This window comes from Brassica oleracea, chromosome C2, assembly GCF_000695525.1.
Source record: "Brassica oleracea var. oleracea cultivar TO1000 chromosome C2, BOL, whole genome shotgun sequence".
NCBI lineage: Eukaryota > Viridiplantae > Streptophyta > Magnoliopsida > Brassicales > Brassicaceae > Brassica > Brassica oleracea.
The window spans coordinates 27,338,449-27,351,313 of NC_027749.1; the positions used below are offsets into that span (position 1 = coordinate 27,338,449).

At 37.4% G+C, this 12,865-nt stretch overlaps 2 protein-coding genes and 1 non-coding gene across 4 annotated transcripts; 1 reads left to right on the top strand and 2 right to left on the bottom strand.

The window, feature by feature from the left end:
- Positions 1–3,474: 3,474 nt before the first annotated feature.
- LOC106327833 (gamma-tubulin complex component 5-like) lies at positions 3,475–8,267 on the bottom strand. The gene is made up of 16 exons (XM_013766111.1): positions 8,013–8,267; positions 7,678–7,935; positions 7,510–7,607; positions 7,264–7,426; positions 7,061–7,171; positions 5,951–6,907; positions 5,696–5,848; positions 5,512–5,611; positions 5,342–5,436; positions 4,984–5,178; positions 4,845–4,901; positions 4,695–4,766; positions 4,418–4,516; positions 4,169–4,300; positions 3,899–4,075; positions 3,475–3,821 (listed from the first exon to the last, which is right to left on the bottom strand). The coding sequence occupies exons 1-16, from the start codon at positions 8,181–8,183 to the stop codon at positions 3,678–3,680; spliced, it is 2,982 nt and encodes a 993-aa protein (XP_013621565.1). The 5' UTR covers positions 8,184–8,267; the 3' UTR covers positions 3,475–3,677.
- A 424-nt stretch (positions 8,268–8,691) lies between these two features.
- LOC106325248 lies at positions 8,692–9,740 on the bottom strand. 2 transcript variants are annotated; one of them, XM_013763285.1, is made up of 5 exons: positions 9,575–9,740; positions 9,350–9,439; positions 9,157–9,259; positions 8,846–9,059; positions 8,692–8,763 (listed from the first exon to the last, which is right to left on the bottom strand). In XM_013763285.1, the coding sequence occupies exons 2-5, from the start codon at positions 9,428–9,430 to the stop codon at positions 8,748–8,750; spliced, it is 414 nt and encodes a 137-aa protein (XP_013618739.1). In that variant the 5' UTR covers positions 9,431–9,439; positions 9,575–9,740; the 3' UTR covers positions 8,692–8,747. The 2 variants fall into 2 exon arrangements, with proteins under 2 accessions (XP_013618739.1, XP_013618738.1); XM_013763284.1 differs by having other exon boundaries at positions 9,350–9,443; positions 9,575–9,739.
- A 70-nt stretch (positions 9,741–9,810) lies between these two features.
- Positions 9,811–9,882, top strand: TRNAW-CCA. The gene has a single exon. It is a non-coding gene; the product is annotated as a tRNA-Trp (tRNA).
- The last annotated feature ends 2,983 nt before the right edge of the window (positions 9,883–12,865 follow it).

Sequence of the window (12,865 nt, forward strand, 5' to 3'; positions counted from 1 at the left end):
ACATATAAGAAAAAAACTAACATATAAGAAAAATATAACATATAAGGCGTCCTCATTTTTGTTTTTTAGAGTCGTTTAAAAATATATAACATATAAGATTTCCTCATTTTTCTAATTTAAAGGCATTTTGAAAATCTATCTTCCCTTACTCATATCTGAAACTCAATCGGCATTTGTGGCAGGAAGAGTGATTTCTGATAATATTCTTATCGCCCAGGAAATGTTTCACGGATTGCGGACCAATAAAGCATGTCAAGGAAGTGCGGAAGAATTTACAAGCAAGGGGGATTCAAGGGGATATTTGTTGTGCAAGATGTGGAGCTCCTGAGGAATCAATAAATCATGTGTTTTTTGAATGCCCTCCAGCTCTCCAAGTTTGGGCTCTTTCGAAGATACCATCAAATCCAACTATTTTCCCAACAAGTTCTCTCTTCACAAACATGGATCATCTATTCTGGAGAGTTTTACCACAGATGGAGGATCACCAGTTTGTATGGATACTATGGTACATCTGGAAAGCTAGGAATAATAAAGTTTTCAGCAATTTGGATATGGACCCTATGGATACGCTTAAATTGGCGGAAACAGAATCGACATTGTGGGCTGAGGCACAAGTTGTGAATGACCAGAGGATGCCACCACCAATAATAGATATGATATTGCCGTCGATCCCAGGAAGATGGTGTTTCACAGATGGCTCGTGGAAAGAGGGGGTTACTTTTTCAGGGCAAGGTTGGCTTAGTACTTTGGAAGGTTTTAATGGATTGTTGGGGGCGAGGAATGTTCGGGCTAGTCTTTCGCCTCTTCATGCGGAGATGGAAGCGCTACTATGGGCAATGGAATGTATGAGGAATTTACGTCAATTTCAGGTCACGTTTGCAACAGATTGTTCTCAATTGGTGAAGATGGTTTCGGAACCAGAAGAATGGCCAGCTTTTGCAAATTATTTGGATGATATCAAGATCCTGAAAGAGAGTTTCTCCCGATCAGAGCTTATCTATGTACCACGAACGCACAATTCAAAGGCGGATAGTCTAGCACGCAGTGCTAGAAAGCAATCGTCTTTCGTCATTCACATGGATGAAGATTACCCGGTTTGGTTTACAGAGTCAGTATGAGTCTGTATTGTTGATGACAAAAAAAATAAAAAAATAAAGGCATTTTAAAAAATTCAAAATATAACATAGAAGAAAAAATCTAATTTTTTAATTATATGGTTAATGTTATTGTTTATTTTTTCTAATAATATAAAATTAAACAAAAATGAAGAAGGATGCAAAAATTGTTATCAAATCTTTATTATTAATAATCATTAATTGTCATATATATGTAAATCATATTAGGTAATTCCGTATCTTTTATTTAAGGAAAAATACACACTTCTTATATTTTAGGTTAATATAATGTTCTCTAGTGAACCTTAAACAAATTATGACATAAAAACCTTATTTTTTTGCTCGAACACATTCTTGAAAAAAATGAACAGTATTGTTTCCACATTAAATTATTTTGACTTTTATCTTCCATATGGTTTTAAAAGCTTTCAAATCAACCATCGAATTGATACATATCATTTTAATATTTTTAGTCGTATACTTAAGGAAAACTTACGTTTTTGTAATTTAAGTCATTTTAAAAAATTTCAAAATATAACATATAAGAAAATTCTAATATATAAGAAAAATATAACATATAAGGTGTCCTCATTTTTGTATTTTAAATTCGCTTTAAAAAAATATATAACATATAAAGTTTCCTCATTTTTGTAATTTAAAGTCATTTTAAAAAATTCAAAATATAACATATAAGAAAAATTCTAATTTTTTTATTATATGGTTAATGTGATTTTTTAATTTTTTTTAATAATATAAATTTAAACAAAAATGAAGAAAGATGCAAAAATTGTTATCAAATCTTTATTATTTATAACTATTAATTGCCATATATATATAAATCATATTAGGTAATTTCGTAGCTTTTATTTAAGGAAATAATACAAACTTCTTATATTTTAGGTTAATATAATGTTCTCTAGTGTTATATAATTATGAAATAATGTGACACCATTAGATTAAACTATATTTTATATTAGATGCTCTAGAATTCTTTGAAATGGAATTTAGAAGACAATTAGAATGCCACCTAGAATTTGGAGTTTTTTTAATTAATACAAAATTAAAGTTCTAATTTTTCAAATGCTTCCCAATTAATATATAGGGGATAAGGGAAACTCCATCAAAAATATTTCAAGACAAATACCTAAAATAGTAATAAAATATATTTTTATTTTCAAATAGCACATAAGAAATAAAATTTCAAACCATCTAAAAGTAAACTTAAAAAAAAATAGATTTAGATTTGAATTTATTAATTATGATATAATTCTCCTGTTACAAAAAAAGCGTCAATCTTGAATTTTGATACAATTTATATCGATTTTAACCGTAGTATTAATTGTAAAGTACTTTAATCTTACAAATAGTTTTGTTCAAACAAAACTATCATTTCAACTTTGTGTCAAATTATTATATCCATCTCCACTTTATTACATGGCTTTTTTTTTTTGTTGGAACGTTTTTCTTTGGAACATTTACATGGTTATTTTATTAATATTGTCTCTTAATATGGTTAGTAGTAGGCCTGGGACAGATCGGATATCCGAGCAATTTTAAGGTATCCGGATCCGGATCCTTATCCGGCGGATCCATAATTTTACTATCCTTATCCGGATTCGGGGTTCTCGGATATCCGGGTGTCGGATATCCTCCTAAAAATTGTAATATCCGGCGGATATCCGGATCCGGATTTGGATCCTTAAAATAAATAAAAAATAATATTAATATATATATATAAAATATTAACAATAATTTAAAATATATATATAACATCTTTAATTATTTCTATGTACAATATTACAAAATTTACATAAAATTTATATATTATTATAAAAATGAAAATATATTAAATAAAATTAATTTTTATATATAGATATTACTATTTTTGAAATATTTATTAATAAAACTTACGGATCCGGATATCCGGACTTAAAAATTAAGATATCCGGATCCGGATCCGGCTTTGACGGATCCAACATTTTACTATCCGGATCCGGATTCGGCCCCTCCGGATATCCGGATTTTCGGATCGGATCCGGATCGAATCTCGGATCGAATCCGGATCTCGGATAAAAGTCCCAGGCCTAGTTAGTAGGCAAAGTAACCCATTTTTGAACCAAAAGTAAATTTTCATTTGCCTTGGCTAGTGTCAAGACAAGGGATTCAAGAGTGAAGAAGCTTCTTTTTCCTGAGTGCATCCCTCTCTTTTTTATAACATCCTGAGTGTATCTCTTCTTCTGAATAAATAGCAGCACCAGCACCAGCACCAAGTATGCTTACAAACAGTCTCTCGGAACAGGCTGAAACTTTAAAGAAAACTTTTCTTCTTTTCTTTTGCCTGACACCTTTAACATATTTGTTTGAGTTTCAAACATCAGAAGCACATAAAACATATACAAACTGGAAATGTCTTGAGCTAATAATGCATTCACCACATCTTACAATCATATCTATTTTAAAATCTTTGAAAGCTACTATGAAAGAACTGAAGAAAAAGTCTGAGACCATCCAAAGATTTCCCCCCGTCTCAGATTGGTCGATTCAGACATCATATTTGGCAGTTCATGTTCTAGATGAGCTGGTCTCTGCTCCAGAAACAGTCATCAAGCTTCCAGTGTCGGACATATAGTGATAATTGTAATTGATTCTGGTCACTAAATCAGCCAAATGAGGAAAGTGTCCCACATTCAGCTTCGAAGACAGTACCTACAGATTCAATAATCAACTAAGCTTTCATATTACAACTAACAAGTATAACAGAGTTTTAGATTCGATGGCCTTACTCTAAGGAGGAAAGCTATGCAGTCTTCAAATTGTTTCTCAATGCGGTCTATTTCCATTTCGCATCTAGCCTTGATCGCTGCTGAGACTGCTCCACCGCTGCTCAGTGTCTGTTGTATCGAGTAGAACTCCAGAGCTAATCCGAGAATCATGTTGATCCGACTTGCGATGATTGCCCACTACACAGCAACCATCAAACATCAAACACCTAGTTTTCTAGCGCCACAAATTCACACACATAAAATCTTATGCAACTGAAGAGATCCATTTACCAGCTTTTCTTGAACCACAAAGCATTGCCTCTGAATCGATAACAAGTAGGTCTCATGTACATATATGACCTCGTCTAGAGACCCTGCTTTTACCATTGCTTCGCACAGTTCGCGCCATGCTGTGTGATATACCTGTTTACAAGATCCAGTTTAATCCCAGGTAAGCTTTTCACCATTACTGAGGCCATACGATCAGCTTTGAAAAATGATATTTGTAATTATAACCAATCATATAGTATCAGACAATACCCTGTCCATTACGTATTGATGAAAAGCATCCACAAAATTGAGTAGCTTTTGTTCCAGTAACCAGTGGTGCTTACGGATTTTTGTTGCAGAGCCTTTACCCTATCATATACACAAACGCACCAAGTCACTAAGTTTATCAAACTAAACCACGTTATTATCAATACTCTTTATATTTATCCATATTGATAAAAGACTGATTAGCCTCTTTGAAAGTGGATTTTGATGTCACATGAAACAGTCTAAAAAGAAAGAAGTGAGTTCGAGGGATATCAAAAACCTTCCACATCCACCGTCGTGCTTTATCAAGCACATATTTTGCTCGTTTGACCTTCAGCAAAAATCCCATCACCTGTTTTCATTTAAATAATTAACACATAGAACAACAAACTGTTACCCAAAAAAGGAAAGATGGATAAGAAAGGGTTACCTGGTTATACTTCTTAATGGCCTCACTATTGGCAATAAGCTCAAGCGGCCATGGCACCTTCAAAAATAGTTTAGATCTTTAAATACACAAATGTTAATACGCTGCAACAGGTTGGACGAGTAAATGTCTTTCTCTGTACCTTGTATGTGAATTTGAGAGACTCGAGGCAGTCTATCCCAAAGTTGTTAACACGGTTTTTACGAGTGGAAGAAAGGGGTACTACATCACCCTTGTCATCTTTGTCTTTGTCTAAACAACCTTCTCTGGAAATAGATACCACCAACGAATCAGGACTGTTTAACAGCATGGCATCAGCTGAATTTCTAATTGATTCCTGTAGGCCATTACAATTTGGAATCAACCTTGTATGTTGTGAACAAGATATATAGTATAGAACAGTGATATATACGCAAACAATTAACAAGCAGAATCTTCTTAGAAGTGATATAAAGATGAGGAGCAATTTCACTAGAAAGAAGTTAATCAAACTTGGTTACCTGAAGGATTATGTTCAACTCAAAATCATCATTTGTTAACTCTCCCTTGCCCAACTTGTTGAATATGACAGTCAGAAAATGCTGCAGAAGGTCCCCTGAAAATTTTACGGTTTTATTTAGATTCCAGATACGACCCTGATGACAAAGACGCTGAAGCACATAATACGCACCTGAACCTAACAAGTAAATGGCACGCAACACTGCAAGTTCGTGCATCAATTTCCAATCATTCATTAGTTTTGACAAAATCATTTTGCCAATATAGTCCACCTACAACACGCACAACTTTCATAAGTTCGCAAAAGTATGCATGTCGTAGAAACAAAGGGCAATGCAAAGCATACATCACCGTACCTGCCTCCTGATGTAGATTGTGAAGCATTCTTGCATTATTACAACAGGAAGCGGAGCATCCCTTGGCTCTGCCTTCAGCATCCAGCTGAGAACTTTTGAAAGAAGTGTACTATTCTTTTGGAAAGGTAGGAACTCTGACATATGGAGCTTCGGCTTTGTTGTTGTTGATAACAAGATTCCAAAGTCAGCTATCAGAAACTATTGCACGTGGAATAAAACTGAGATAGTGGACACAGAATAATCATATCAAAGTACCTGGAATGACGGAAGCAAAGTGGGAAAGGGAAACAACGTTTCAAGAACGTCGGTGTCATCCTGAGAAGAAAGATATTCAGATCTACCAAATTGGAATCCAAATTTGTAGTTTGTGCCGCCCAATCCAGCATCTGCCACGCCAGATCCCTCAAAAACAGCACTCAACAAACTTTCATCATTTAGAGCGGGTAGACAGTAGTTATGTGATAAGTTCAAGACATCCCAAGCATTTTCATTCCTCTCAAGATCCATTTTCGATACTGAAACAACAGGGTTTTCATGACAAAATAAACCCTGCAATGCCTTTTTGACAGTGAGGCTATTTTTTCCCTCCTTCACACCAGTAAAATAACATGCATTCTGGTGTTCTGATTTGGCCTCCATAGCTCTTTTCTCTTGCACCGCACCGACCAACAACTTATACCACATTCGCTCTGAGCCCGTGAGAACTGGAAGATCTTTGTCAACCATGTCACTCCCCAGCTCTACACCTATATATGATGCTAAAGTTGGAGAAATCTCCCACTCATCCGCCTCATCTTTCCACAGATATCTAGAGACGTGATCACCATGGCCTATAAGGCCAGCAAGCGTTAGACAAAAGATTTCAGACAAGGATAAGTCTGCAGTGCTCCTACTATTGTTGTATTTCGCCGGTAGTGTAGAATTCCCAACACAATTTCTCCCATGGCACTGAATCTCTGAAGACGTGGAAGGAATACGCTGCATCAGCTGCAATGACTTCCCAGCAGAAACAATCGATTTAGAGATGTCTTTTAAGAATAATGGGCATAGCACCCGATTGTTCTGCTCTTTGTCAGAAACTGAACTGGAGTCAGTTCCACTCAGTCCTTTCTTTTCACTTGACTTTGGGCCCGGCACCTTCATTAACATATAACTTTTCTCCCAAAACTCTGCATCGTTGACAGAGACGGATTGATTGGCTGTAAAAAACAACTGCGAAGAGCAAAAACCACAACCAAAGATTTATCATCATCATTAAACTTTCAATCAGCTAGCCTTGTAAAGAAGTCATTGATGCATGTTAAACTGCTATAAAGGAATTTAAGAAGAGCCATAGAAGATAGATACAATTGCAAGAACAGGTACCTCTCCAAAAGGATCATCAAGAGTTCCCTCAAACAACCATGAATCCAAACCCTCTATATAAGGCAATAAAGTTCCAGCGAAGATTTGCAGCAGCATGTGAAATCCTTCCACCTGAGATCCAGATAATATCAATACACCAGCTTGGGAAGAAATCAAAAACGAAGTGAAAAAAACATAAAAACAGAATGAGAAAGGCAACAAACCTCACCACCTTGGACAAGGCATACTTGATCCAACTTAATGTAAAGGAAATCAAGAACGTGGACAGCAACTTCAGCAGTGGAAATAGTATAACTTGGATCAAAATACGCATGAGGGATGGCACCTCGCACAACTTGCAAAAGGTATTCAGCACCTGAACACAGACTAGCAAATAGAGAAAAAGATTAAATATACACAAGGTTTTCTCTTGAATAAAAAAGAATATATATATATAGGCAGCAACACACCTAGATAAAGAACTAGTTAATCCCAAGAGGGTTGGAGTGGCAGTAAGACTAGAGTCGTTGATCTTCACTTCCTCGTTCAAAGAAATGTCTCTGAGTTTCTGTCCTAACGCCACTTGTATATAAGTCTCAGCAAAATAAATGTTCGAGAAAGTAAGTTTCGATGCTTGCCTGGAGCCAGGCAGAGGCAGAGTTAGAAAATGCCATTAAGGTAGGAGGAGAGTTATTGCTAATTCCAGCGAGGATAGACTCGACGAGCTTCAAACATGTTGCGGCATACAAAAAAGGAGCGAGAAGGGCATGAAGGCTTGCCCGTGACAAATGAGAGACGCGAATCTCGTTGGCTCTAGCGAGGAAAGACTGTCTAGTTTGGTCCCAGACAATGACGGGGCTAGACAGGCCTTGCATAGCTTGTAAGACACCTCTCACCTATCAACAAAACAAAAAGATGTTACAAAAAGAGGTTGAGAAACCCAAGGAAAGTGGTGTTTGGTGGGGGGCATTACCAGATCCAGTTCAGTGACGGTCACTGAGGGAGTGGAGTGTGACCAAACTCTGCGACTGCACATCGCCCCCGGAGTTAGGGTTGTTTCTAAGCGAGCCCGATCAACTCGAACCAACGACTCCATAATTGTTGGTTTCCTTCCGCTACCTATAATTTTGATTTCCACAGTCATACGAGGGAAAGCGAAGAAGCTTTGCGAGATAGATGAATCTAGAGAGAGAGAGAAAGAGATCTCAGGCCCATTGGTAAAGTAAGCCCATCGCAGTTACCAGTAATTAATTACCAGAACATATATCCTTTTTATTCACAAATACTTTTGTTTTTTTGCACTTTGAGGACTTCTACTCGGAACTAATCATGTTATAGCCCCCACCCATTTTAAAAATTTAAGAAAAACCCTGCTCCTCTGAACTTCTTTAACATTTGAATACAAAGCGATGATAAAGATACACTTGGGTCCTCAAACTAAAGCATCTTTGATATAAAATCATCCTAATGCCTTTACTATGAAAGATGCAGCTTTTCTAAATCTGCCACAAGACAGCACAAACTAAAGATAACTATTCAAGGAAGCCACCCCTGCATACTTGCGTCCACCATGTCCATGACCATGCTTATGCATTTTTCATCAAAATCCATCTTTTGTGCTCCTGCTGGCTGATAAATATCCTGATTTTTTTCCTTTATATGTTCCATTATTGGATGAAGAGTCTTCTCTTCCCCACCGCAACCACAACTACTTGTAACGCCTCCTTCAAACAAGGAAGGTACAAAAATTTAGTTAGTAAGGAAAAAAGTAGATCCAAGAAGTGATAGAATAACCAACCAACCAACCTTTTGAGAGATTTACTTCTTAATCTGATGGGTTTTCTCTTCTTCTTTTTCTTTTTGATTTTGCATATTCCAGTCACAATCTCCTCAATGTCTATTGTTGTATCATCGACATGAGTTTTCAACAGATTGCATTTATCCAAACCCATCAGCTGATGACCAGCACTTGGGACAAGGGAGGTATCCTTTTTTCTTACATATTCCATTAGCACAAGCCCTGTCATATACCCCCTAAGTAACATACTTGTAAAAGATGGAAAGCTTCACAATAAGAATCATGATTGTGCAAGATAGAAGCAAAATACAAGACATACCAAGAGCGCGGAGCAACTTGAGATCAAAATGATCAGCTAGTTCGTAGTGATCAGTTATTTCAGCTCGCTGAATGGCTAGCTTCTTTAAGCTGATGAGCAAATCCTGCAAAAACGAATTTTGGTGAGGAGGATTGTTAATAACAATCGTTGAATGGCTTTCCTCGTCTCAAAGTAAGTAAATAAATATAAGTACCAGTTCAGGTTCTGAGAGAGAGCAAAGCCAAGAGATATCTTGCGTCCTATTGTTCTTCAAGACTTCGCTGAGTTCCTCCATCTTTTAAGTCTTCCTAAGAGAAAGAAGGGCATAAAGACTCAATATAAAACAACAGCACCAATCCAAAACCCAGATGTAATACCAAATCAATGGCTGAACCAATTAAAACCAAAACCTTAAGCTAACATGGACTAGTCGGCTCACCTCAGTGGAATTAAACAGGCTTCAAATAAGAAAGCAGCTGGCGATTTAGTGCTTGTCCTCCTCACCACCTGGGTTTTAAAATAATGGCGCCGGGAGACTCCAAGTCAGAGTAATAGTCAGCAAGGGAGGGGGAAGGAGACGCAAACAATAAACCCTAATTTATCTATCAACCTCTCGTCGGAAAATCAATTTAAATTTGGTGTGATTTATGATTAAGAGACGCAATTAAGCACCAAGGATCCGTGGCGCAATGGTAGCGCGTCTGACTCCAGATCAGAAGGTTGCGTGTTCGATTCACGTCGGGTTCAAAAATCCCGAAAATTTGATCCTTTAATTTTTTTTATTTCATAGTTACGTCCATTTATTTAATATTAATGTCGAAACAACGTCGCAGGGGACAAAGTCAATACAAGTAACCGTTAATTCCCATTGATTACTCTCTAATCATTAGCGTATATTATATGTATATTACATTCCTTGTATTACTCATATTCTATATATATATAAACAGAGCATCGCTACTGAATAAAATATTTTGATTATATATTTCAATATGGTATCAGAGCTCAACAGGGACTAAACCTAATTTTCCTTTTTCTTTCTCTTCCTTTCATTCTACGCCGTCTTCTTCCTCATTATCTTGTTCTTCAGTTTTTCTATCACTTTAAAATATGGCTTCTGAAACTACAGCAGAGCGTACCTCTATCTTCAACACCCAAGATCCACAAAACACTTTTTTCTCAGTAGATATGTCCAGCGTGACAAAACTTACCCACCAAAATTATCTTATGTGGGGACATCAAGTTCGAGCTCTACTAGAAGGTCATGAACTACAACAGTTTATTGATGGATCTGATGCTATTCCTTCTCCAACAATACATGTAGATGGGGTCATTATTCCAAATCCAGCCTATGCGCCATGAAGACGTCAAGATCAACTTCTCTATAGTGCTCTCATTGGTGCTATCTCCTTACCACTTCAATCGCTTGTTGCCACTGCAGACACGACAAAACAAGTTTGGGACTCCCTGAAAGAAACCTTTGGTAAACCGACTCGGGGCCATATCCAACAGCTCCGTCAACAGATCAGGACATGTTCTAAAGGCACCAAGACGATCACTGAGTACCTCCGTTTCTTCAAAACCAAGTCTGATGAACTAGCACTTTTAGGCAAACCAATGGATATCGAGGATCTCAATGAATATATACTTGGTGGTCTCCCTGAAGAATACAAGCCGTAGATAGATGCAGTCAATGGACGTGACCTTCCAATCTCATTCAATGAACTTCTTGAAAGGCTCCTCAACCGTGAAGCCATGATTCTCTGTTCTGAACCAGCTACGGTAGCTCCGATTGTGGCTCATGCCACAAACACTCGTCAACGTTACAACAACCGTAATCATGGTCATAACCAGAACCAGAATCGCTACCAGCAACACTCTTTAAACAACAATCCTCCTCAGCACAACAACTCTCATCAGCATCACAACCATCGCTTCTCAAAGCCATATCTTGGGCGTTGTCAAGCATGCAGGACACAAGGTCATAGCGCAAAGAACTGTCCACATTTTCATATAGTCAGAGGGAATGGTTCATCTTCACATCCAGGATCACAGACATGGAACCAGCACCAGCAACATCATCAGCAGTCCTGGCAGCCACGTGCAAATGCAGCCTTCATGTCAGACCCGTCAACATGGCTCCTAGACTCAGGAGCATCGCATCCCATGACCTCTGATCTTGCGAATCTTTCTCTGCACACTCCTTATCATGGTGGAGATGATGTTCTTCTCGGTGATGGCTCTGCATTGCAGATCACATACTCTGGTTCTACTTCTCTTCCTTCATATACAAAACCTTTTTTTGTTAATAATATTCTCTGTGTTCCCTCTCTTGACAAGAACCTTATATCTGTTTTTCAATTATGCAAAGCTAATGATGCTGCTGTGATTTTTACTCCTACGTATTTCCAGGTGAGGGACGTACAAATAGGGGTCCTTCGGCTGCAAGGCAAACCTAAACATGGCACTTATAAGTGGCCAAAAGTTCACAACTCAGCTTCACCTTCTCTTGCTTTTGCTTCTTTAGTTAAAACTACTCTTACGGATTGGCATTCTCGTTTAGGTCATCCGGCTTTACCAATACTTCAAAAAGTTATTTCTCAGTTTGATTTGCCTATTGTTTTGAATGCTTTGTTGGCTCAGCCATGTTCTGCTTGCTCAATTAATAAAATGCATAAGTTACCATTCTCAACTTCTACTTTACGATCTACACATCTTTTAGATATAGTTTCCTCTGATGTTTGGTCTTCTCCTATACAATCTATTGATGGTTTCAAATATTATGTCCTTTTTGTAGATCACTATACGAGATACACATGGCTGTACTCTTTAAAACAAAAGTCGCAGGTATATGAGGTATTCATTAAGTTCAAAAGCTTAGTAGAAAATCGATTTCAACATAAGCTTAGAACACTATACTCTGACAATGGGGGTGAATACATTGGCCTTGCCAGATTTCTTTCTTTGCATGGCATTTCACACATGACAAGTCCTCCACATACTCCTGAGCATAATGGTATTGCTGAGCGACGTCATTGACATATTATCGAAACGGGTTTGGCTCTAATGTCGCATGCCTCAATGCCAAAAGAGTATTGGACTTATGCTTTTGTCACAGCTGTGTATCTCATTAATAGAATGCCTACACAAAACTTAGCATTTCAAATTCCTTTTCAAAACCTTCATGGTCATGCTCCAAACTTTCATAAATTGCGAATTTTTGGTTGTTTGTGTTTTCCTTGGCTTAAACCTTATGAATCTCACAAACTAGATGATAGATCAAAACCTTGTGTTTTTTTTGGATACTCTCTTACACAAAGTGCATATTTGTGCTTAGATAGAGAAACAAAATCGCATATATACTTCTAGGTATGTTATTTTTCATGAATCTGTGTTCCCTTTTACTACTTCTTCTAGACTTATTTATGAAGAAGAAATTACTGATATGCAACCTGTATCTCATGCCCTTGTTTCTGTTATTAGTCGGGTTTCAACTTTGCAGGTTCCTCAGTCTACTTCTGCAGCAGCTCCACCTCCGTCTCCCACAGCACATACTGCTCCTGTAGCAGCACAAACTGTTCCACTTCCAGAACCTACTGCAGCAGCATCCCATCCAGCTTCATCTCCTCTCATCTTTGTTCCACTGGCACCAGAACCAGTACACGCAACTTCACAAGATGTGGATCCTCCTCCACCTGTGATACCGACAAGAACAAGCACCAGACAAAGA

Excerpts from the sequence above, each read along its gene's own strand:
- LOC106327833 (XM_013766111.1), bottom strand. The coding sequence starts at position 8,183 with ATGACTGTGGAAATCAAAATTATAGGTAGCGGAAGGAAACCAACAATT. Across the intron at positions 5,612-5,695 it reads CAATCTACATCAGGAGGCAG|GTGGACTATATTGGCAAAAT; the intron begins GTACGGTGATGT and ends TGCGTGTTGTAG. Across the intron at positions 3,822-3,898 it reads GCATAGCTTTCCTCCTTAGA|GTACTGTCTTCGAAGCTGAA; the intron begins GTAAGGCCATCG and ends TTGAATCTGTAG.
- LOC106325248 (XM_013763285.1), bottom strand. The coding sequence starts at position 9,430 with ATGGAGGAACTCAGCGAAGTCTTGAAGAACAATAGGACGCAAGATATC. Across the intron at positions 9,260-9,349 it reads CTCTCTCAGAACCTGAACTG|GATTTGCTCATCAGCTTAAA; the intron begins GTACTTATATTT and ends TCGTTTTTGCAG. Across the intron at positions 9,060-9,156 it reads CAAGTTGCTCCGCGCTCTTG|GGCTTGTGCTAATGGAATAT; the intron begins GTATGTCTTGTA and ends GGTATATGACAG.